A 22,281-nucleotide genomic window follows, 5' to 3' on the forward strand; every position below is an offset into this window, starting at 1 on the left:
AAAAAAAAAAAAAAAAAAAAAGCTTGCTCTGCTACATTAGCACCAAATCTTGGATTCAATCTTTTTGCTAACTTGTTTTATTTAAATTAGTACAAGTTTTGTATTTATTTTTGGAAGCTGGAACTGACTGATTGTTTGGATAAAGTTAAGAAAGCATGCTTTGTGTACATTAACGTTTGTGTCTGTGTGTGTGTCTGTCTTTGTGTGCGTTTGTGTGTGTGTGTGTGTGTGTGTGTGTGTGTGTGTGTGTGTGTGTGAGAGTGTGTGTGTGTGTGTTTGTGTGTGTGTCTGAATCCAAGCATGCACAGATCCCCAAAAAGTACAAAAACGATCCCAAAAGTAGCCGGAAAAAACTCCTGAAGTAGTTATACCCTGGGTGAACTAAGCCAGTAAGTTTCAGTCAAATGTGATCACATTAACTACAAGGAAAGTCTTCACCGGGTCAAAATGACCTGAGCACAATATGTAAAAAATAAAACAAAAAATTATTATCAGATTTTCAAATTATTTCTGAAGGATCATGTGACACTGGAGACTGGAGTAATGATGCTGAAAATTCAGCTTTGGTCACAGGAATAAATTACATTTGAAAATATATATAGAAAACGGTTATTTTAGCTTGTAATAACATTTCACAATTTTTATTGTATTTTTGATCACATAAATGCAGCCATATTGGTCAGCATGAGACTTCTTTTATAAAACATTTATTATAGACCCCAAACTGTGGTGTAGTGTGTTATATAGAAGAGACAGTGACTTCATGCACAGCCAATAATAACAAACATTTATTTTGAAATTCCTCTGACAAATGTACATGAGACTGATAATCAAAGATCAATGATGAAAGACTAAATCAATCAATTACATCAATCAATCAATCAATCATTAATCAGTGAGAACTTAAATTTGGCAAATTGTATTTTTGTTTTGAGAACACAAATCAAAAACCAAATAAAACTCTCTTGAAAATGGACATAATGGAAGACTTCTGCACTTGTAATCAATATTACACTCTGTCATTTTGAATCCTTTATTTTTTCTGCATGTTTTTTTTCTGCTCTAAGTCTCAACAAAAGCTGATGATGGGTCCTTAAAATTCGACGTCATGAGCACTGCCAGTCCTAGAACGAGATTTAAGTGACAGAACTGTCTAATATATCTAATTACAGGCAGATCAATATATCTTATGAGAATGAACATGAACCGAGAGCAGTGTGTACTGCAAACGAAGAGCTGTACAGCTTCTGCTGTCTTACTGTAACGCAACATTAGTTCGACACACTGAAATGCTTCTGTGGTCAAATGCACACAAACACTGATCTGATGACCCTGAGAACAACTGATAATGCTTTGCAGACGCATAAAAGAAAATACGCATGAAACAGACACAACAATTTGGGGAAAAACACACACAGAAACCTGAAGCCGTGGCTCAATGGCAAAGGCTGGAAATCAACACTGATGCTAAGATTATAAATCCAAATGCAAACATGGGCTGCATCCGAAAATGTACTCTGAGAAGGTACTTTTTTTGGATAAGTACTTTCTTCGCAAGCGCTAAAAAGTATGTTCTATATAGTAGTATGCAACGGTATATACTGCAGGAAGACGGTGCACTCGGATTACTTATGTATGGGAGAAAAAAAATGCAACACCCAATAGAGACAGAGCTTATTTAGGCCACGCCCACACCGGGGGGGGGGGGGGGGGTAACAATCCAACGCTCTCCATTGACTTTGTATTGCGTGAAGCGGTCGCCTCGTCTTTTCTTACTTATAACAAAAAAAAGAACGATATCTAAAAGCTGATATGTGACAATGTGTACAGCAAACAAGCTAAAAAACACATAACTAAGATTTTATAAGCTGTCGACCACAAAAAACGAGCGTTTACGGAGACAAAAGTGCACACAGGCAATAAGACGTGAAGCTTCGGCAGGAAGAATGGGTCAATTTTGGGATCCTGACACTCAGTATGTCTCAGTTTGCCTATGTGTGGAGTAAACATGTTGTCAAGTATCCAAATGTCAGTTTTATATATTATATTTCCTGTCGCTGATTACTTTCCCCTCCAGTGGGCGTAGTTCTCAGTGTAATATAGCATGTCGCGCTCTGTCTCAAGTGCTTTTTTGTCCTTAAACGTTCGTTTTTTATGGTCAATAGCTTATAAAAACGACTGGGTTTTTGTTCCTGTTTTTTTTAAAGCTTGTTTTCTGTCATATCAGCTTTTAGACATTGTTAGATTTTTTAATCTACGCCCGGTGGGCCTGGCTTTCAGATTATGACGCGTGTCGCTCTGTCTCTATATGGCGAATAAACCCCGCCTTTTAAATGAAAGAGCCAATCATTGGTTAGTAAAGTCACGCGTCACTGCAGCTGCCCTGGTTGCTATAGAAACAGGCAGTGTTCTGAGGCGGTTCAGAATTGCATTAGCTTTATCCAGGCTGAAAGATGCCGTCATGATTTGAGCATTTAGAAACAATGTAGGAGACAGTTGTTGTCAGATTTCATTGGTGATTTCAAATATGAATTTTAGTTTTTCGCCTACTATACAGTGGGGAAGTATGTGACTTCGGGTGCAGACATGATCTTTATGGTGGAATAAAATGTTTGAATTTAGACTCAGGATTAATATGTTTTTAGGATGTTGTACCTTGAGTGACGTAATGATGCATGAGGCTTTTGTGTCACGCTAATTTGTGTCATGTTTGCAACAACTATTTTTGCTTGTTTGGTACGGCCTTTTTTTACCAACCGACGACAGGTATGTAAAATACAAATCAAAAATACACCTGAATAATTCAATAAAAGACAATAAAACACTGAAAAAACATCAACATTGCATAATCAAAGCCTGTGAGATTTTAAAAGATCTGTGAGCCTGCATTCATCTATAGCAAAAACACATTCATCTTTAAAAAAAAAAAAAAAAGAAAAAGAAAAAAAAAAACACGCAAGCAAAACGTCACCCACACTCACATGCACTCATACAAACACACTAAAGTTCGAGAGGCGTCTCGGCATGTTCGCTCAACTGCATGGAGAGGTAGTCAGCAGGACGCCTGCGTGAGAAACATCAACACATAATGAGTTCAAACATATTGTAACATACATATACATATATATATATATATATATATATATATATATATATATATATATATATATACACATATACACACACTTTTTTTTCAAAAACTGAAAGGAATACTTTGAATTAATATCAATAAGCTAAATACAAATATATTTAATATTTTAAAATAAAATGTTGAACTGCTTTTAAACTGTTATATGATATTAATTAAATGAATCAATTTATATAAATAAAAAATAATACTTGAAAATAAAATATGAACTACATATCTGATTATATTATTGTATATTTAAATTTTAAAAAACGTTTAACTAATAAAGTTGCCCTTTTTATTTTAAATATGTTTTATTTATACCAGTTAATACATTTAAAATGTTTAAACAGCATATTGATATTAATTCAATTTATTAATTGCCATTAGTATTAGAAAAACACTGAACTACTTTTATACTCTTTATTGATATTAATTAAATTAGCGATTTTTATAATATTTATAATATGCATTAATTGGCCAATTTTTTATTGACTTGATTTATACCAAAGCCTCACCACAGTAACCTTCATGCAAAACACACACACACACGTCTGGTTCAGTATCTTTGTGGGGACTCTCCATAGACGTATTGGTTTTTATACCGTACAAACTGTCCCTGTCCCTACCCATCACTCACACACACAAGCCCCTGCCCCTAAACCTACCAATCACAGGAAACATTAAGCATTTTTACTTTCTCAAAAAAACTCATCCTGTATGATTTATAAGCATTTTGAAAAGTGGGGACCGCTGGCTGGTGATCTCAGGTTTTACTATCCTTATGGGGACATTTAGTCCCCTCAATGTAATAAAAACAAGGGCACACACACACACACACACACACACACACACACACACACACACACACACACACACACACACACACAGACAGACACAAACACACACATACACAGACAGAAACAGACACACAGACACTGATCTGTCCTTACCTTTTTTTGTACAAGTAGAAAGACAGTGCAGCACCCAGTGCGAACAGCAGGAGCGCTGCGAGCACCAGCCCGACCTGCAGACTGACCGGCGCCCCCGCTGGACACACAAGAGGACGGTTACTTCTTTAGGCCATAAGAGCAAAATCTAGCACTCATCTGGCATTAACATCTATGAGTGTGTGTGTCCTGTACCTCCATGAACCTGCCGCTCCTGTGCAGCTGAACATGAGAGCTTTTTGTCGTTCAGTGCGTCAGTCATTTGCTCCCTCTGTTCATCTGAAACAGCAAAAATAGAACCCCGAGCATACAATATATCGTCCTCACAGGACACATTCACACCTGACATGGGGTAAAGGAAAACACAGTCATTATCCGGTCAATTCAGGTACATTTTAACACCATGAACACTGTGTGTTTTACCTTTAAGATGCAAGCTTCCTATGGTCCCACAGGTACACAAGTCCTCTAAGAACTGAGCAAATTCCTTCAGGTCACAATCTGGAGGAGAGATGTTTTCTATTTTAATATAATTTATTTCTTTGATCAAAGCTGAATGTTCAGCATCATTACTCCAGTCTTCAGTGTCACATGATCCTTTAGAAATCATTATATGATGATGATGATTTGCTGCACAAGAAACATTTCTGATTATTATCAACGTTTAAAATTTAAAAAAAAGAGTTAAACCCTTTTTCAGTAGAAAGTTAAAAAAAAGAGCATGATCCAAAAACATTTGAACATGAGTGCATATTGACTGTTTCCATTAATATGTGTTGATGTATTCATTTTGATGACATTTACAGACTTAGAAATCCACATTTGCAAAGTGAAAAAAACATGGCAAAACTGAGGGACGATGAGGAATAATCTCAAACGAAACCTCTGAACTCTACCATGTTCTCACCTGTCATTCCAGCAGTTTTAATTCTCTGGGTGTGTTCAACATGTTTGTGCATATTTTGTGGGTTTTTGACGCACATAATTCTTTAGATGTTCTCAGTGAGTGAGTTCAACAACTGAACTGATATTTCAGAGCGTCACAAACCAAGATGACAGATAGATGCTACTGGCAGCCACGAGAAAACTTTTGACACTTTAACTTTCCATTTTTGTGTGTGATAATTTGAGTTCAACAAAAATATGTGTTATGCATTCTGGGGTTTCTACAGAAACCGAATATTTTTAGTATTTTAACAGATGTACAGAGACTCTGTAGATTGATCTGTGGCTAATATGTGCTTTTTTAAAAGGAAGCAGACAACGGGTGTGACGGTCCCCTTATTATAGGGGAAGGGTCCTCCGGTTCTGCATGCTTGCATACCAAACAAATACAGTGTTAGTCTAATCACTGCATGTGTGTGTGTTTCACGAGTTCACACTTACATGTAATTATATAGAGTAAATTTAAATGCGTATTTGGCGTGCTGTCCAGGGGGAGGGATTCGAGCTCGAACTTGGCCCGAACCCAGAGTACCCCCCCCCCCCTTCGTGTAAGTGGTTAGAACTAAAAGAGCAAAATGTGGAGAAGGGGTGGAGGAGGGGTGGAGGAGGGATGCTGATTAACTGTCAACAGAACAGAGGTAAGACTGCTGCATGGATATATACACCTCTTGTTGATTAGCTGAGTGCTCTCCACCTGTGTCAATTATCTGAAAGCCCTCCTCCCGAATCTTTGTTAATAAACATCAGTGCGTGCGTGTGTGTGCGTGCGTGTGTGCGTGCCCTTGTTTATATTTAAGGGTGCTTTCACACCTTCCTTGTTTCGCCCGGATTTTTGGACTTTTCAGTTTGGTACGAACCAAAATTACAGGTGTGAAACCTCCCTCGGACCATGGTCCGGACCAAACAGATGAAATTTGGTCCGACGAAAAGAGGTAGTCTCGGTCCGGACCAAACTGAACAAAGGTTCGGTTCGTTTCTTGTGTGAAAGCATTTTCTGTATAGTTCGGACTTTCAGACCATTAACAGGCAGTTCTAGTGGTAGGATTAGTGAAACAATAGATTAAACTCACAGCACATGCAGTGATGGAGCGCAGCATTTTAAACAGAACCGCTCAGTCAGCTCGCGTGAACAGCGTGCTTTGCTTGATATATATATATATATATATATATATATATTTTTTTTTTCTTTTTTTCTCATGTCTGTGAGACTAGCCTATATGCTGAGTTTCGGGGACTGTATTGTTTTTAATCGTGCTTTTAAACTTCGGGTTTCGGGTGTTCGTCGGATAATATAGTCATGTCCGAAGCAGCACAGACAAATAAGGAAGAAAAGGTTTTGTTTGAGGAAAGCAATAAGAGGAAACGAAAAAGTGATGGGATTAAAGGCAGGACGAGGATCAACATGTGACCAGCGTTTGCTCGTTGGTGTGAGCTGAAGGAGGCGTGCCCGACCGATGCTGTCATGCTTGTTACGGTGATTACCGACCACTCAAACATTGAACTGAAGGATCATATAGATTCTGTTAAACGGTAACCAATAGACTACTATAATGACGCTGGCTTGTAAACGTGAGCATCGTGATTATTTGGCGTTTGAAAAAAATAAAACCCATGAAATTATATTCATATGACATGCTGAAACATGCCACTGACTGTACCTGGGATGAAGACATTTCACACGCGCCGCCAGAAGAACACCTGCATGTGAACTCCTCCTGCAGAGTTCAGGGGAACTGTTAGTGCTGCACCGACCCGCGGGGCCGCTTTTATGAAGTTATTTGGCCCGCACCGCACCACTGTATATATTTTTACAACCCGCCGCGCTCCCGCGACCATTAAATAGACATAAGGGGTCCGCGGGTTATGAGACGACCCGCGCATCACTAGTTCAGGGCTATCAGGGTTGTCATGTCAACAAATGCACGCGCGATGGCATGCCCTGTTGTAGGATGACTGAGCTTACGACAGTAGTTGAGGACATTATTTTTTCCCAACTGTAGGGGGACCCCGAGAGCAAAAGTTGCCAAGTGCTGCTTTAATGAAGTGGTCAAAATCATTTCTGATCCGATGTCTTTGACATAAATTGCACATCTGTGCGCGTTTCATAATCGATATAGCCTAGATGAAATTTAAAAATAACATTATAATATTTAAACATAACTATAAAACAAAATACATTGTTTGGCTAAAAAAGTAGCCTAGTCTTCTCCTCCTTTCCTGTCGGCGCTGATAATGCACAACGAGGACGTTCATTTGGTGGATTTGCCTCGAGCATAGTTGGTGCTGCAGATAGTATTGCCATTATATTAACAGTATTGGCAACAATATGTGTCTGTTCATTCATTCTTGTCAAAGTTACCCGCTGAACTGACAACACACTGACGTCAGACACACGTCCGCTAACAAACCAATCAATGTTAAGATGCAGCCCACATAGATGATGACGACAGGACGCCAGTGCGTCATGTAAAGTTCTTTAGTGCGCTGACATAACTGCAATGTGAACGCAAACCAAAACTAACCAAATGGATACAATGTATCAAAACACAAACTTGGGTTCGACCTTGGTGCGGACTTTCAGGTGTGAAAACGCCCTATGTCTAGTCCCAGACTAAAATGCATGTTTGAGCCGTTTTTACCTATAACTTGCATTAACATTTCGTAAAATATGTCAGAGCCATTGTTTTGTCTCAAGTTGCAAACCAGTAATGTTTTTTGTTTTTTTCTAGGGCATAAACATGCCGTTGGAGTAAAGGAAGAAACTTGCCAAGCAATAAACATAGTTATTGCAAAAAATAATTGTATTTGGTATCTCTTTTTTATGTAATGTTTATCCAGGAAAATGAAAGTGTAATGGACATAAATGTACATTTAATATACTATACATAAAACATGCAAGGACTCTGCAGTGTAAATGTCAATCTTCAGGGTTTGGGTGAACTATCCCTTTAAAGCTACACTGTGTAACATTTTTAGTTTATTCTTAGCTAAAATCACTTAGTTCTTTTAAAAATATATGTGCTCATTAATGTATATTTACTTATTTCAAGTAATAAAGTATTCTCGTAATTTTATAATATACCATTGAAAATACATACGGGTGAGGGGTTCGAATGCCGGTCGCCATGTTGCCCTTCCATCTTGAAAGTACATTTGCCAAAGAGGGACATACCCGTAAATTCAAGCTTTGCCTTTCGCGTTTTTACACTCGATGGCACCGTGTCGAATCTCGAATGTGAAGAGGAGGATAGCTTGAGGCTGCTAAATGACGATGGAGGATCACTCTAAAGCCCCTTTCACACTGCACGTCGGACCTGCAATATTCCCGGAACATTGCCGGGTCGCCTTGTGTGTAAAAGCAACCACGTCCTGGAATTGATTACCGAATTCAACCCGGGTCGGGGACCTAGTAACATTGCGGGATATGTATCAGAGTCGCCAAGGAAGCGGAAAAGAGAATTAAGACGGCAACGCAACGGGCAAATCAACAAGACAAAAGTAAATATTGGAGTGGCCTTTCCAAGATGGAAAGAGCTCATGAGGAGCAATGATTTTAAAAGAACGCCGACGTTGCCTGCTTTCTTCTCGACAGGTAATATTAATTCAGCCTATTTGTGTATATTGGAAGTTTATTGTTGCTTGGCTAATAATATCACGGTGTGCTGTGCATAACACTAGAACGACGTCTAGGATAGTTTTCCTCGCGTCAATGATGAAAAAGTATTGTTTACCTTATAACATAAATCCGTGTTCTATGACGGATAACATGAGATTAATATTTGAATTGCATTATAATTTGTTTGCCTTACGCTAGTGATGTCGTACAATATACAGAATAACGATAGCACTGATAAAAGTTACTTTACTAAGATTAGCTTGCATTCGTCTGGGAACCTGATAGCTGATGTTAGCAATCAAATGGTAAAAATAACGAAAACGTAAAACTATTATTCATTTTACCTAGATTAATTTGATCATAGATCATTTGGCAAATTAAATAAGTGCAAATTATAATAGTTTTCAAAAGTAACCTCATCACTTGAAGCAACACTCATCGAAGAGGTCGAACTGGAAGCCATGACTAGATCGGCCACCGTAGGAGTTGAAACGAAATCGAAATTGCGAGGAACAGAAACTATTATTCACTGGATGTTCATATACCTTTTCACCACTAGATGGGGGAAAATATCACACAGTGGAGCTTTAAAAACACTTACTTCCTGATTTTCCCTGCATGCACACATTCACGGAGCTGGAGAAGGCAGGACTCGGGCAGAGGTTCTGGAGGCCTGGAGTCGGATCGGATGAGGTCCAAGGATCGGGCCCGTCTGATGCACATCGTGATAAAGAACTAATCGGACAAAAACACAGGCACACGGAGCATGAAAACAGTGCAAAAACGGCTGATTCCAAGAACAATAACACTGTATTCAAAAAAAAAATTCTCTCAAACAAACCCGGACAGTATACTGTATATGAAGGAGCGTGTTGCGTTGTGGTGGAGAACTCTTTGTAACTTTTCTTCATCGGAAGATATTAGCCACTCCAAACAGTGCGAGTTGTTCCTATAAACACCTGATCCTGACAACTCAACACACAACAGCAGTGCACCCAATTTCTCCACCATTGGCAAACTCTGATCTGCACAGAAACACAAAGATCCATTAGCAAACAGACGTTTTAAAATGAATCTGCTGTTGAATCAAAATCACTGGTTGCCTATAGAGAGCAACAGTCCGAAGTTATAATCCCATTCATTTTCACCATCGAACAGCTTATTTGTTTATTTATTTAACTTTTATCGTATTATATTTGAGTTTGACGATATATGCTTCAATTTTTTAAAACAATAATATCATGTTCATTATTGGTAATTAGTGTTATGTTCATTATTAGTAATTATGTTCATTATTAGTAATTAGTGTTATGACTAATAATATCATTATTAGTCATAACACACTAACACACTAGTATCCAAACATAGCACACATTAAGGGCAAATTTAAAAAACACAAAAAATCAATAAAATAACTTTAAAAATTAAATAAAATGACAATCCTGCAGATGTAAGCGAGTTGGTCTGATTTGTATGTAACTGAATATTTAATACAGTCAATCAACAATTTGATCATTCATACATAATTTTTAAGTTTATTCACTAATAAAATAATTTAAATGTACAGATTTTGTTAAACTTTTCTGCTTCAAATCATCAACTAACATATATAATATTGTGATTCATCTCAGAGCTCTTTAATGAAGTTCTCAGAAATGTCAATGGAGAAAAAGAAAGAGAAAAAAAGATGTTTCAGTGACAGTTGAAATCTATTTGTTTTAGAACAAAATATGCGCTTCAAGCTGTGCCTCACAAAGAAGACATCTCCAAATCAAACACACCCACCTGCATTAGCGACTTCTCCGAGGAGATAGAGCCCGTCTTTTCTTGTGCTGCCAGTGAGCGGGACGCTTATTTCTTTAACTTCATCCTCAAATAATACCAGAACAAGTCCAGTCAATGGAGTCAACGGTGGGCCAGTCAGCTCCACATATTCACAGAACTCTGATTGATTAAATTTGCAGTCCATTATGCCCATTTCATTGATGGCCAGACCCTTAGGAGGTGGAGGTAAAGTGGGTTTCTGGGGACAGTTATTCCGCTTTCTTGGTGTGGGAGAAGTGACCTGTGGACACATGGAGGGTTAATATGGCATACATTTGATGAGCCCAGAACATAAAATCCAGAGAAAGCAGTGTCATCTGGTCATTATTGCAAAATTAATCCTGAAATCCTACTTAGGCATCTCTTCATAGTTTTCTGTTTGATATGTCATACTACATACATTTGAAAGCATGTATAGTGTGCACAGTAAAGCCGCGTTTCCACCGCAGGAACTTTACCCAGGATCCAGGAACTTTGGGTGGTACTCGGTGTGTTTAGACCGCAGGAACCAGGGTCTAAATGAAGTTCCTGGTAAATATTTCCCCCTCCAAACGGCCCAGCTCGCGAGGTAGTACTTTTTCAAAGTTCAGGAACTTTCGAGGGCGGGACTTGGGCGCAGGTAAACGACCTGACCGTTTACTTTTAAGTGTGCGTCCTTACATGACGTGACAGCACGCGCCGCGCTCATGTTGACAAGAGAGGAAAGCTAATTTTCTGAGGGGTAAACTTTTTATTTCGTAAGTTATGAAGATAATGTTGGAGTAATGACACAGCGTATATTGCCCCAGGCAGTTTTTACTTTAACTGCGCCTGACAGAAGAATTTTTTTCTTCCGAGATGATTATTACACTTAACAACAAATAAATAGCTTATTATGTAATACTGTATTAGTCCTGGTGGCCGTTAAGAGTTGCTATGGCTACAGTTAACACACTCCAGCTGCTGGAGAAAACAGCGTTGACATTTTTGATGCGGCAGACAAACTGCATGTGACAAAATGATTGCGAATGAAAGTCATCACATGTATACACCAGATCGGTTTAGATAACGTCTCATGTAAACAGTCCACTAAATCTTTCAATCGGTACACACAAAAATGATTACTGTCCGTCAGTGACTTGGAGGAGCAGTCGCGCGCAGTCCTACATCACCAGACTAATTTGCCTAATCTTCACGGCACTTTATCGCGGTGGAAACGCAGACAGTTGCAGGTCTGGGGGGGAGAAGAGTTCCTGTAAAAAAGCTCCTGGTACAAATTGTTCCTGGTAATTTTGGTGGAAACGGGGCTTAAGTAAATGCTATGCATGCGTTCAATGCCTAGAAGACCTACTGTATTATTTAGACCCCCAGAAAAATGTTAAATTTTTACTCAAAATTGAATAAAAAATTTTTTTCTATTCTCTCTTTTCCTGAAAATTGTTTTCTCTTTACTGTACCCATACGTTTTGTTTGCTAGCACATTTCTAAAAACAAATATCATTATATAAAACAATTTTTAAAACAAGTAAAAATAAATTAAAGTAAAGTAAAAGTAAAGTGAAATAAATAAATAAAATAAGTGAAAAATTTAAACTTAAAAAATAAAGTAAAAATGGTTATATAAAAAAATGTAATAAAGTAAAATAAATGAAACAAAATAAAAGTAAATCAAAAATCAAAAAGTACAGTTAAGTGAAATAAAACATAAGTAAAGTTAAAAAATTAAGATAATTTAAAAGTAATGTGACAAATTTAAATAAAGGAAAATTATAAAACATCAAATAAAAATCAATAAATAAAATAAACGTAAAGTTAAGAGAAATAAAATAAAATAAAACAAATAAAACAAAAGTAACGTAAAGTGAAATAAAATAAAGTAAAAGTAAAGTAAATGAAACAAAAAAATAAAATGTAAATGAAATAACATAAAATAAAAGTAAAGTGAAAAAATAAACTGCAATAGACCTCAGAGAAGTGAATCGTGCTAAATACTTTGCACTTGAAGTTAAATTCTGCCTGAAGTAGCAAGGCAGTGGTACAAATGAGATCAAGTAAGTTTCTATGAGAACTCAGCATGAAGCTCACACGAGCAGAAGCAGTAGATCTCACCATGAAAGCACTGAGGTTGAGTCTCTCGGCTCCACATCGAGTGAGGGTCTCGTCGCCGGATAACTCGTTGCTGTCCTCCAGTAGAGGGAGCTGTCCTGGTGTCAGCGCTTCTGTCAGCTCTGAAAGCTTTTTATCAGCTCCACGAGTGCGGTAAACTACCGCATCCAGCAAACCGCTTCTGGGAATATTCAGACCCTCCTGAGAGGGCGGAGACTTGCTGCGATATAACACTATGGCATCTGGACCGTTCTGGATAGTGTTCACTGGGATTCTGATGTCAGGGCCGACCTTAGCACTGCCAATCTGGAAGAACAGATGCAGAAAGATTTTAAAATATGTAATTTTATGTTTGTTGATTCCTTTTTTTATTAAATAAACCTTCATAGTTATAACTGGCTAATGTTTGTCTCTTATTCAGTGAACCGACGGAGTTAATTATTTTGCCATTACACTATTTAAAATAAATCTTATGAACTTTCTATACTTCAAAGAAAATGTTTTAAGTTAAAATTTCAAAATTGTAAAATATATTACAATAATATTACGGTTTAAAATGTATTACTACTTTTACTGTATTTTTGATCAAATAAATGCAGCTTTGGTGAGCAGAAGAGACTTCTGAATTATTAAAAAAAACATTAATTATTAAAAAAAACATTCATGGATAAATATTATGCCATTTTTCAAAGTCTTGATTAAGTTTTTGGGCTCTGTTAGAATAGATTTAATCACTTTAGCCATACTTAACATTGTTGCAGCTCCTCTCTTCCCTGTCTGTCACTAGCTGTTATCATTCAACGATTTTTTTCATGTGCATTTTGTGATACCGCATAAAAAAACTGGATGGAAACACCAAGATGCACATAAATTCAAAAAATGTGCATAAAAATGAAAAAAATTTACCGATTAAATTCTTTAATGCACAAAAAAAAAAAAAAAAAAAAAACGTGACTGCAATGGGACGGCATAACTGGAACCAGCGGACCGATCTCGAGCTCAGCATCTTCGTCATCATCGAGTAATATCTTATATTAACGAAATATTATAATATACAGAGGCTTCTCAACTTCAATTTTTCTTAGTGATATTTATTGCCAGTTTATCAGGGAGTGATGATTTTGTTCTCTTTGACTGACTGGATAGAAACGGTGCTTTCGTCGCAAAAGTTTTATGTGACAGTCGCATTTAGTTAAATTTGCAGATTTGGATGGAAACGTATCTAGTAACGGTCTGTTTAGTTCCTGTCTCAATGAAGCCCCATCTTCTAAAAAGATGTGCTCTGATTGTGTTGTGATTGGACTTTGGGCATGTTTGGGAAATGTCCCGCTCCCGCCCCTTACCATAACCGGGAGTTAAGATTGGATCCTTAACTCTCGGTTATGGTGTTATGGTCACCCTAAACCCTCACGGTCTTCCTTCAAATCCACACTTTTGTGACGTAATTCCGCTTTGATTGCCGGGTAAAGTTGAACTTGCGGGCTCAGCTGACGTGCGCATCAAGAGGGGGCATTCGCGACGACTCTTCTGAAACTTAAAATGATGAATGGGACACCCTACAATCTCGTGGACCTAACAGACATGTGGCAGCCATTGTAATTCCACAAAACTGAAAGTGCATGTGAAGTGTGCCATTTAGGATTCAGCCTAATACACTACTAACTCAACCAGGCCCCACTCACTTTTATTTTTATATACATAGGTCTAGATTTTTTTCGATGAGGAATATTGTGACGTGTTCGTTCCTTAAGACTACAATGGAGGCGTTTACATAATTGCCTATTATTTCATAGCTGACTCATAGTACTAAATGGATTTAAACCATATGACTTATTTGCGCTTTATTTGCTACCATCCAAGTGTGCAGCTGCTCACCAGGAAGTATCCGTCATCATCTGTGAAATATCCATTCAGCTCCAGCTCATAGTACACCTCTCCATTCTGTCCATTGATCATCACCAGCCAGATGAAATCCAGCGACATACGGAAGCCAGACGGATGCCACAACTCTATAAACTCCTCGTCCTCGGCTCCTCCTGGTGTGTCAGTGTTGATCTCATTAAGCAGGAAATCAATATGGCTATGAATCGAGGGGTAGCTCCGTCCTGTCGCCGTAGAAGAGGCTGAAACAACGAGTCAGAACTTTAAAACATGATGCCAGGACACAGTCCAAGGGGAACCCTAAAAATGTGTCCTTAAAGGGTTAGTTCACCCTTGAGAGAATAAAGAATAATGAATGTCATTAATGACTCCCCCTAATGTCGTTCCACACCCGTAAGACCTCCGTTCATCTTCAGATACAGTTTAAGATATTTTATATTTAGTCCGACAGCGTATCTAAGTGTATGCACACTATACTGTCCATGTCCAGAAAGGGAATAAAAACATCATCACAGTAGTCCATATGAGACATCAGTGGGTTAATTAGAGTCTCTTGAAGCATCGGAAATACATTTTGGTCCAAAAATAACAAAAACTACGACTATTCAGCATTGTCTTCTCTTCCGCGTTTGTTTTCAATCCTTAAAATAAAGATTCAAATGGTTATGAATCAGCTTATTGATTCATGATTCGCCAATGTCACATGATTTCAGCAGTTTGGCACACGATCCAAAACATGAATCAATCCGCTGATTCATGACTGTTTGAATCTTTATTTTAAGGATTGAAAACAAACGCGGAAGAGAAGACAATGCTGAATAAAGTCGTAGTTTTTGTTATTTTTGGACCAAAATGTATTTTTGATGCTTCAACAGATTCTAATTAACCCACTGATATCACATATGGACGACTTTGATGATGTTTTTATTCCCTTTCTGGACATGGACAGTAAAGTGTGCATACACTTAGATATGCTGTCGGACTAAATATAAAATATCTTAAACTGTGTTCTGATGATGAACGGAGGTCTTATGGGTGTGGAACGACATTAGGGGGAGTCATTAATGACATCAATTTCATTTTTGGGTGAACTAACCCTTTAATATGGAAGAAAGAGAAATAAAGTTGATATGGTTTAGCTTTGCTATAAGAAATCAAGACCTACTCATGTTGAGCGGGCAGGACTGAAACCAAACGCAGTCATTGAGTTTTCCGGGAGTCCGGGGCCTCGCAACAAACAGTCCCGGATCTCGCGTCCATTCGGTAACACCACATCGACTGGCACGAACACCTGCTGTGTCAAAACTGCAGCAGAGAAACATGGATTAACATGTATTATACTACACAATAAAGCATTGTATGGCATGTGCTGCTCACCTTTCTGTGAGTCTGAAGGGTCTTCTCCCGGGTATGAGTGTCTCTGTGAGGTTCTCACTGGGAATGTACGCAGAGTCACCAAAAACAAAGGCATCGATTGGCTGTTCGTGGCTGAGGGGGCCGTCCTTAGGGAAGTCTGATGCTGGGCCTTTATACAAAGCCAATGCTACACTTTTTGTCACTAAAAGTTCAAGAAAATGTATTTAGTCGCAAGGCAGTGTTTGTGAAATGCTTATTTCATCCCAAAATAAAAAAAATACTTTTTGTGATTAAAGATTTCTTTAAAGACAACTATGGCCTTATTTTCATGACACTGGAAATCTAAATAGTCAATAGCAGGGCTTGACATGAACATAACTACGTGCAATGTAGTGTTTTATACGATACATATCGATACTGAAATATCTGAAATGCTTCCAATATAAATTTTCCACAGAATAAATACATGACACCAGCTGCTCTCTCACTCTCTCATCTCTCTGACAGCGAGTGACACACAAACCCGCCCCCCCCTCACTCACTCGTTTCATGATTTGCTCCAGATGAATATTGTTGGTGTTACATGGCTTGAATTTCGCCCCAGGATTGCGCATAATTTAACTAATTCCCGCAGGTTGTGCTCAGACCCAAAGTGAGCTCTTCATGTCTTAAAGTGACAATGGCCTAATAATCCTGCAGCCAAATCATGATATGAGATAATATTAAAAATATCTTTATGGCAGTTTTCCTCGTGATATCAATGTCAAAACTGTGGTCAGGGAAAATGCTGATTGGCTAGCAACTTTGAAAAGCCACAAGCCACAGTGACGGGTAAGCAAAAATAATTTTTATGTCAAGCCCAGCTCATAAGCATTAAACAATGAGATAAGTTAAATAATAACTATAAGTACATTTAATGACTGTAAAGTACATTTACAAATGTACAATTTTTAACTTAAGTGTTTGCATTTTTATTCTGCCTAATACAATAATGATAATTGTATCAGGATGATTTTCATTCATTCAGTTTTTTTCCATCACATCACATTAGTGAGAATTTCAAAAGCAATATTTCATGTGAAAATAATGCAAAACACATTAGTTAAAATGGTCTTCCAAATACATTTAATTTCCTTTATGCATAAATATTACATTATATATATATATATATATATATATATATATATATATATATATATATATATATATATATATATATATATATATATATATACATAAAGGAAATTAAATGTATTTGGAAGACCATTTTAACTAATGTGTTTTGCATTATATATATATATATATATATATATATATATATATATATATATATATATATATATATATATATATATATATATATATATACACACACATAAATATTAGATCAAGCTTAAAATATTGAAGTACAAAAAATCTCAATTATTAAAAGTTAAATCTAATAAATTAAAGCTAAAGAGAAAAAAAAATTACATTATATTAATAAAAATCATAAAAAATATAAATCATAAAAAGCACATAATTCTAAAATGTACTAAAATTAAAAATGTCAGTTCAAAAATCGTAAGAAATACGATAATGGTGTATAAATAAATAATACTAAATTAAACTGGTTTAGATCAAAATAAGTCTTTAGTGTATCTGCAATTATCCAATCAAATCAATCAATCAACTTCCTTTATATAGTGCTTTTACAATGACGATTGTTTCAAAGGCGCCTCAAAGTGTTAAACAGGAAAATACTGCAACAATATTGCGAATCTACCTGGCAAAGTCGCATTCACAGCTACGGTGAAGATCCCCTCCTTTTTAGCGATGAACTCCACACTCGAGCTGATCAGATCTGTGGTGACATCATAAAGCACCAAAGAAAACGATCCGTTTGCCATGCCAACATTGAGCTCCACGAGGCCCGCCCGGCCCGGCCCGCTGAGGTCGACTTCATTGATCCAAACATATGCGGGGGTCGGCGGTAAGCAATGATTGACCCACGCAGGGGTGGGCGGGCCAGTGTAAAACGTCCAGAGGTGTTCCGACTGCCAGCAGCGCTGAATGGACTCGTCCCCCTCCAGAGCCCTCTCGTCCTCCAAGTACGGAACCGAGCCGGGAGTCAGAACCGACGCAAGGCCATCTGCGCCTTCTGCGGATTTACGAGAAGTGTACACTACTGCGTCCAATAACCCCACTCCTGAAACCGGTCCCCCTACAGAAACCGGGTCCCAGTTAGGACCGTAGAGTGCGATGGCGTCGGGCCCGTTCTGAACAGAGTTGGGCGGAAGATGAATGCCGGGATGGGGAGTTATTTCAGAGGAGCCGACTAAGAAGAAGCCTCTGGTATCCGTGGTTTTTCCCCTCAGATCGATGACCCGGTAGGCAGAGTCTGTTTTGCCGTTGTAGAACACCAGTGTGTATCCATCCAGAGAAATGGGATTCTTGCCATCATTGTACAGCTCCACAAATTCATGAGTGTCCAAGCTGGGATTGTCACAGTTCACCTCGCTGATTATTAAACATGGGGTGGTTTCCTCAAAAACGCACATTAACACCAAAAAAAACACCAAACTCTGCTCCACACACATGGCTGATGCCCTGCTAGAAACTCTCAGTATCTCATAATAAGCAAGTGGACCTGTGGAAGAAAAAAAAACAAGTTTCATTTCAGATGAACAATCGCTCTTAAAAGATCTTAAGTTTCAGCTCCATTCAATCTGTACACATTGCTTCACCAACGGTTTCAATATTGGCACATTTTAAAGAAAAACCATAAGCTGAAAGGTATCAAAACACCCAAAAGTGAGAAAAAAACATTAATTTGACACGACAAGCGATCATAAAGAACTTTCCACTCAAAACCAGGGCAAACACTATGAAACAATATTACAGGTCTTCTGTCGTATGATAGTGTTGCTTGAGGAACAGACAAGTTTTATAAAATGACAACATTTTGGGGGGCTGAACTGTTAAGTGTATTATATTCATAGAAGTTATGAAGGAAGTGTGGTTCTTGAAGTGTGAACGGATGCTGGCATGTAAATATGCACAAGCACTTACACAACAGTGACTATCTGAGGAGTCATCAGCTAACCACAGACTCCAGTGATCCACTAATCTGGCTGCTGTAACAGTTAGAACTGCTAATCAAGCAAGTGCGCTGAACTTTTCAGAAAAAAACTTTAATTTCACCAACATGCAGTGAATTGACTGAAGAGTGTATTATATAAACTTATAAATGGTTTGTGAAATAGTATGCATGTAGTGAAAAACATTTGAGAAACTCTGTACGACTATAGCGTGAAACGGTGTCCATCCACTTTTTTCATCTGCCTTGGTTATGGAAATATTATTCCCATTCATTTTTCTGATAGGAATTTTTTTTAAGTCTTCCAAGTCCTATAGTTATAAAACATAATCCAACATTCATCTGAAAGAAGAAAGTCATACTTCTAGGGTGAATAAATCATGGGCTATTTTCATTATTGTGTTAACCAGCATGTTTGAGCTTCAGCAAGAACCAATGAGGTTTATTCTCACACGTCAAGCAGGTTCGGCTGAGCTTCTGATAATTATCTGTTCATCATATAAAGTTATCTTGTCTCTTAAGAAAATGTTGGCTAAACCGCTCAATTGGATTAGTTTTATGATCTCTTTATGATCTTTTTGAATCATCAAAGAGTTGCATAGCTGTCAATGGAGGGATAGAAATGTCACAGATTTCATTAAAAAGATCTTCATTTTTTGTTCCAAATATACTCGGGTTTGGAACAACACGACAGTGAGTAATTGAAGACAGATTTTTATTTTTATTTTTGGGTGAACTATACCTTTAAGACCGCTTTATCCCATTCAAAACATACAGCACTATCATGACGTCCTACCATGCATTCAAAGGATTGTTTACAGAACACAATGCTGATGGATACAGTAACTTCTTGCACACTTCAATGAAGAACCAACTGGGGAACATAATGACAAAAGTATCTAAGTTAGAAGTATTTAACTTCACAACATTTGCACAGAAACAGTGTTTATTGCTGAGATAAACAATGCATTTAACGTAGGCTACTCACAAGCTCAAAGTACTTTTCCGTTAGAAAAATACAATCGATTTCGCAACAGTGCTAAAGTTAAAATCCCAGCAGACTCAGTCTGTTTTTAAAACTCGACAAAGACGAGCAGAACCGTGATGCATCTCGTGCGGTTTAATGGAGAAGTTTTGCTTACCGTGCCGCCCGATGCCCGGTTGAACGAGTCTGGGAGTGTTTTGTGAAGTTTCAGTAACTTTTGCCGTGTGGAGGAACCGATTTGATCCGGTCGGTGTCTTCCACGCGTGTGTGGGCGGCGAGTCTGGATGAATTCACGCACATTCCCGGAGACATAAATCCTGGTTCCCAGAAAGACGACACTGTCCTTTGTGGGCAACAAGGCTTTTTCCCCTCCAGATATTGCTTCACAGTGATGCATCATTTCCTGGGTTCTGCAATTACCCCAAAACAGTTTACGTTAGGTTTAACTAACAAATTGCTTAGATAGGCCTATCAAACCAAGTATAATTTAATTTCAAGAAACCACAAGCACGCATGGCAAGAAACAAAACAACAATTTAAGGGTGTTTCTTCAGCTTCTGATTTTGGATAAATTAAACAGATTGTATTATAAGAAATCTTGGGAGTGGACTTTTTAATGTTTTTGCTACATGTTTTACATATATAGAATACAGCTCTCATTGTCCCAGAATTTTAGGCCTATTCAAATATTAAAATACATCATAATTGTTTTCTCTCCAAAAACTATATAGCCTACAACGAGCGACATACATTAATTCAATTTCAATAAGTAGCCTAGCCTATTGTATGAAAATTATAATTCAAAATAATATTTTTTTTTACAACAATTGCAACTTTTTACCTGTTGTCACGTACTGTCTCCGCTAATAAAGTTTTATAAAAACTAAAAGTGTGTTTATCGAGGAGATGACGGTGTCAGCGAAGAGGCTGAGGTGAAATTTGAAATATGTGATATGAATATGTGAAGGAAACAAGAACAATTTAGGTCAATTTAATTTACGAACAGAACTTTTTAAAAATTGAATTAGGCTACCCACCTTTTAATTTTTAAGTTACACCCATAAGCGTCATGCGGCGGAGGGAAAAGGTGGATGTGCGTCATTCCCAATAAAACTGCTATTTTGTTACGCTATTCGAAACTCATGGATGTATGTTTAAAGATCAAATGTGCCTCTTGAGTAATTTCCTTCATCTTCACGTTGGTCTAGACATGATAGGTAATCAGCATTTTGTTGACTTTATCACGCAGACACTTGACAGAATAATTAGATCACCATTCTTCTCCCCAGAATTCCTTTGCGATAGTTTTTCCATGATAATAAAAAGACGGGCACTTTCGGCATGGTAAGTGTTCTCTTAATGTATCAGTCCTCCTAACCCATTTTTTAAGAGTGTATCACTTCAAATTATTAGCTGTGTGCTATCCCTGTTGAAAAAAAAACAGCATATGCGGGTTAGATGTTTTATGGCAGCTGGTTTAAGATGGCCAAGTGCTGGTCCTAAACTGGTCCTAAGAAACTAGCTTCAGCTCAGGACCAGCTTAAACCAGCCCACGATTAACTAAAGATCAGCATAAACCTGCTCAAACCAGCTGCCATTTTTCAAAACATATGCTGGGGTTTTTTTTTAACTGGGATGTGGAGATTATAATTCCACTGTATTAATACTGAACAGCGGAGTATAAATCCCTGTTCCCTGTTTATTCATTCTGCATTTAATGTGGAATATTTAAAGGGATAGCTCAACCAAAAATGTAAGTTCTGTCATATTTTACTCAAATTGTTCCAAACCTGTATAAATTTATTTCTTCTGCTGAACACAAAAGAAGATTTTGAAGAATACAGGTAACCAAACACTTACATTACTATGGAAGTCAATTGGGGTCCATCAACCGTTTGATTACCGTCATTCTTCAAATTATCTTATTTTGTCTTCAGCAGAATGCAATTAGAGAAACTCATACAGAAGAAAGAAACTCATACAGGTTTGGAACAACTTAAGGGTGAGTAAATGATGACAGAATTTTCATTTTTGGGTGAACTATCCCATTCAATTCAAAAGACTTTTCTTTAATGAAATCAACAAGGGTTCAAATACAGTCAAATCTACACCCATAAATTCTGTCTTGCAACACCAGAGGTCACTGTCACCACAGTATTAGGTGTACTGTGTCTGGGGCTGTGTTCAAAATACAGGACCACCATACTATTCTTACTACTGCAGAAGTATATATACTATGTTTACTTTCCACAGTATCTAGTATGCATACAGATTTTTTCTATGCATGTATTACCCAAATGACCTACTACTTTTACCAAAATATGTAGTACGCAGAGCAAAGCACACTTTTAAAAGAACAAGGTATGGGACCTTAAAGGGTCCTTTAGGCGCTTCATATATGGAACATTATTGGGGTTCCCATAATGGGATCAT

General features: G+C 37.6%; 1 protein-coding gene across 2 annotated transcripts; it reads right to left on the bottom strand.

Annotated features, from left to right (window-relative positions):
- Window positions 1-788: 788 nt before the first annotated feature.
- Window positions 789-20,289, bottom strand: si:ch211-183d21.1 (uncharacterized). Of its 2 annotated transcripts, XM_067435367.1 has the most exons (14): window positions 20,006-20,289; window positions 19,606-19,737; window positions 17,550-18,413; window positions 15,806-15,986; window positions 15,594-15,733; window positions 14,423-14,670; window positions 12,551-12,853; window positions 10,424-10,703; window positions 9,480-9,663; window positions 9,240-9,373; window positions 4,501-4,578; window positions 4,273-4,419; window positions 4,081-4,177; window positions 789-3,064 (listed from the first exon to the last, which is right to left on the bottom strand). In XM_067435367.1, the coding sequence occupies exons 3-14, from the start codon at window positions 18,361-18,363 to the stop codon at window positions 3,001-3,003; spliced, it is 2,670 nt and encodes an 889-aa protein (XP_067291468.1). In that variant the 5' UTR covers window positions 18,364-18,413; window positions 19,606-19,737; window positions 20,006-20,289; the 3' UTR covers window positions 789-3,000. The 2 variants fall into 2 exon arrangements, with proteins under 2 accessions (XP_067291468.1, XP_067291467.1); XM_067435366.1 differs by lacking the exon at window positions 19,606-19,737.
- Window positions 20,290-22,281: the final 1,992 nt, after the last annotated feature.

The sequence above is a fragment of the Pseudorasbora parva genome, chromosome 24 (assembly GCF_024679245.1).
Source record: "Pseudorasbora parva isolate DD20220531a chromosome 24, ASM2467924v1, whole genome shotgun sequence".
NCBI classification, from domain to species: domain Eukaryota; kingdom Metazoa; phylum Chordata; class Actinopteri; order Cypriniformes; family Gobionidae; genus Pseudorasbora; species Pseudorasbora parva.

Excerpts from the sequence above, each read along its gene's own strand:
- si:ch211-183d21.1 (XM_067435366.1), bottom strand. The coding sequence starts at position 18,363 with ATGTGTGTGGAGCAGAGTTTGGTGTTTTTTTTGGTGTTAATGTGCGTT. Across the intron at positions 4,420-4,500 it reads AGGAAGCTTGCATCTTAAAG|GTGTGAATGTGTCCTGTGAG; the intron begins GTAAAACACACA and ends ACCCCATGTCAG. Across the intron at positions 4,178-4,272 it reads GGAGCGGCAGGTTCATGGAG|CGGGGGCGCCGGTCAGTCTG; the intron begins GTACAGGACACA and ends TTGTGTGTCCAG.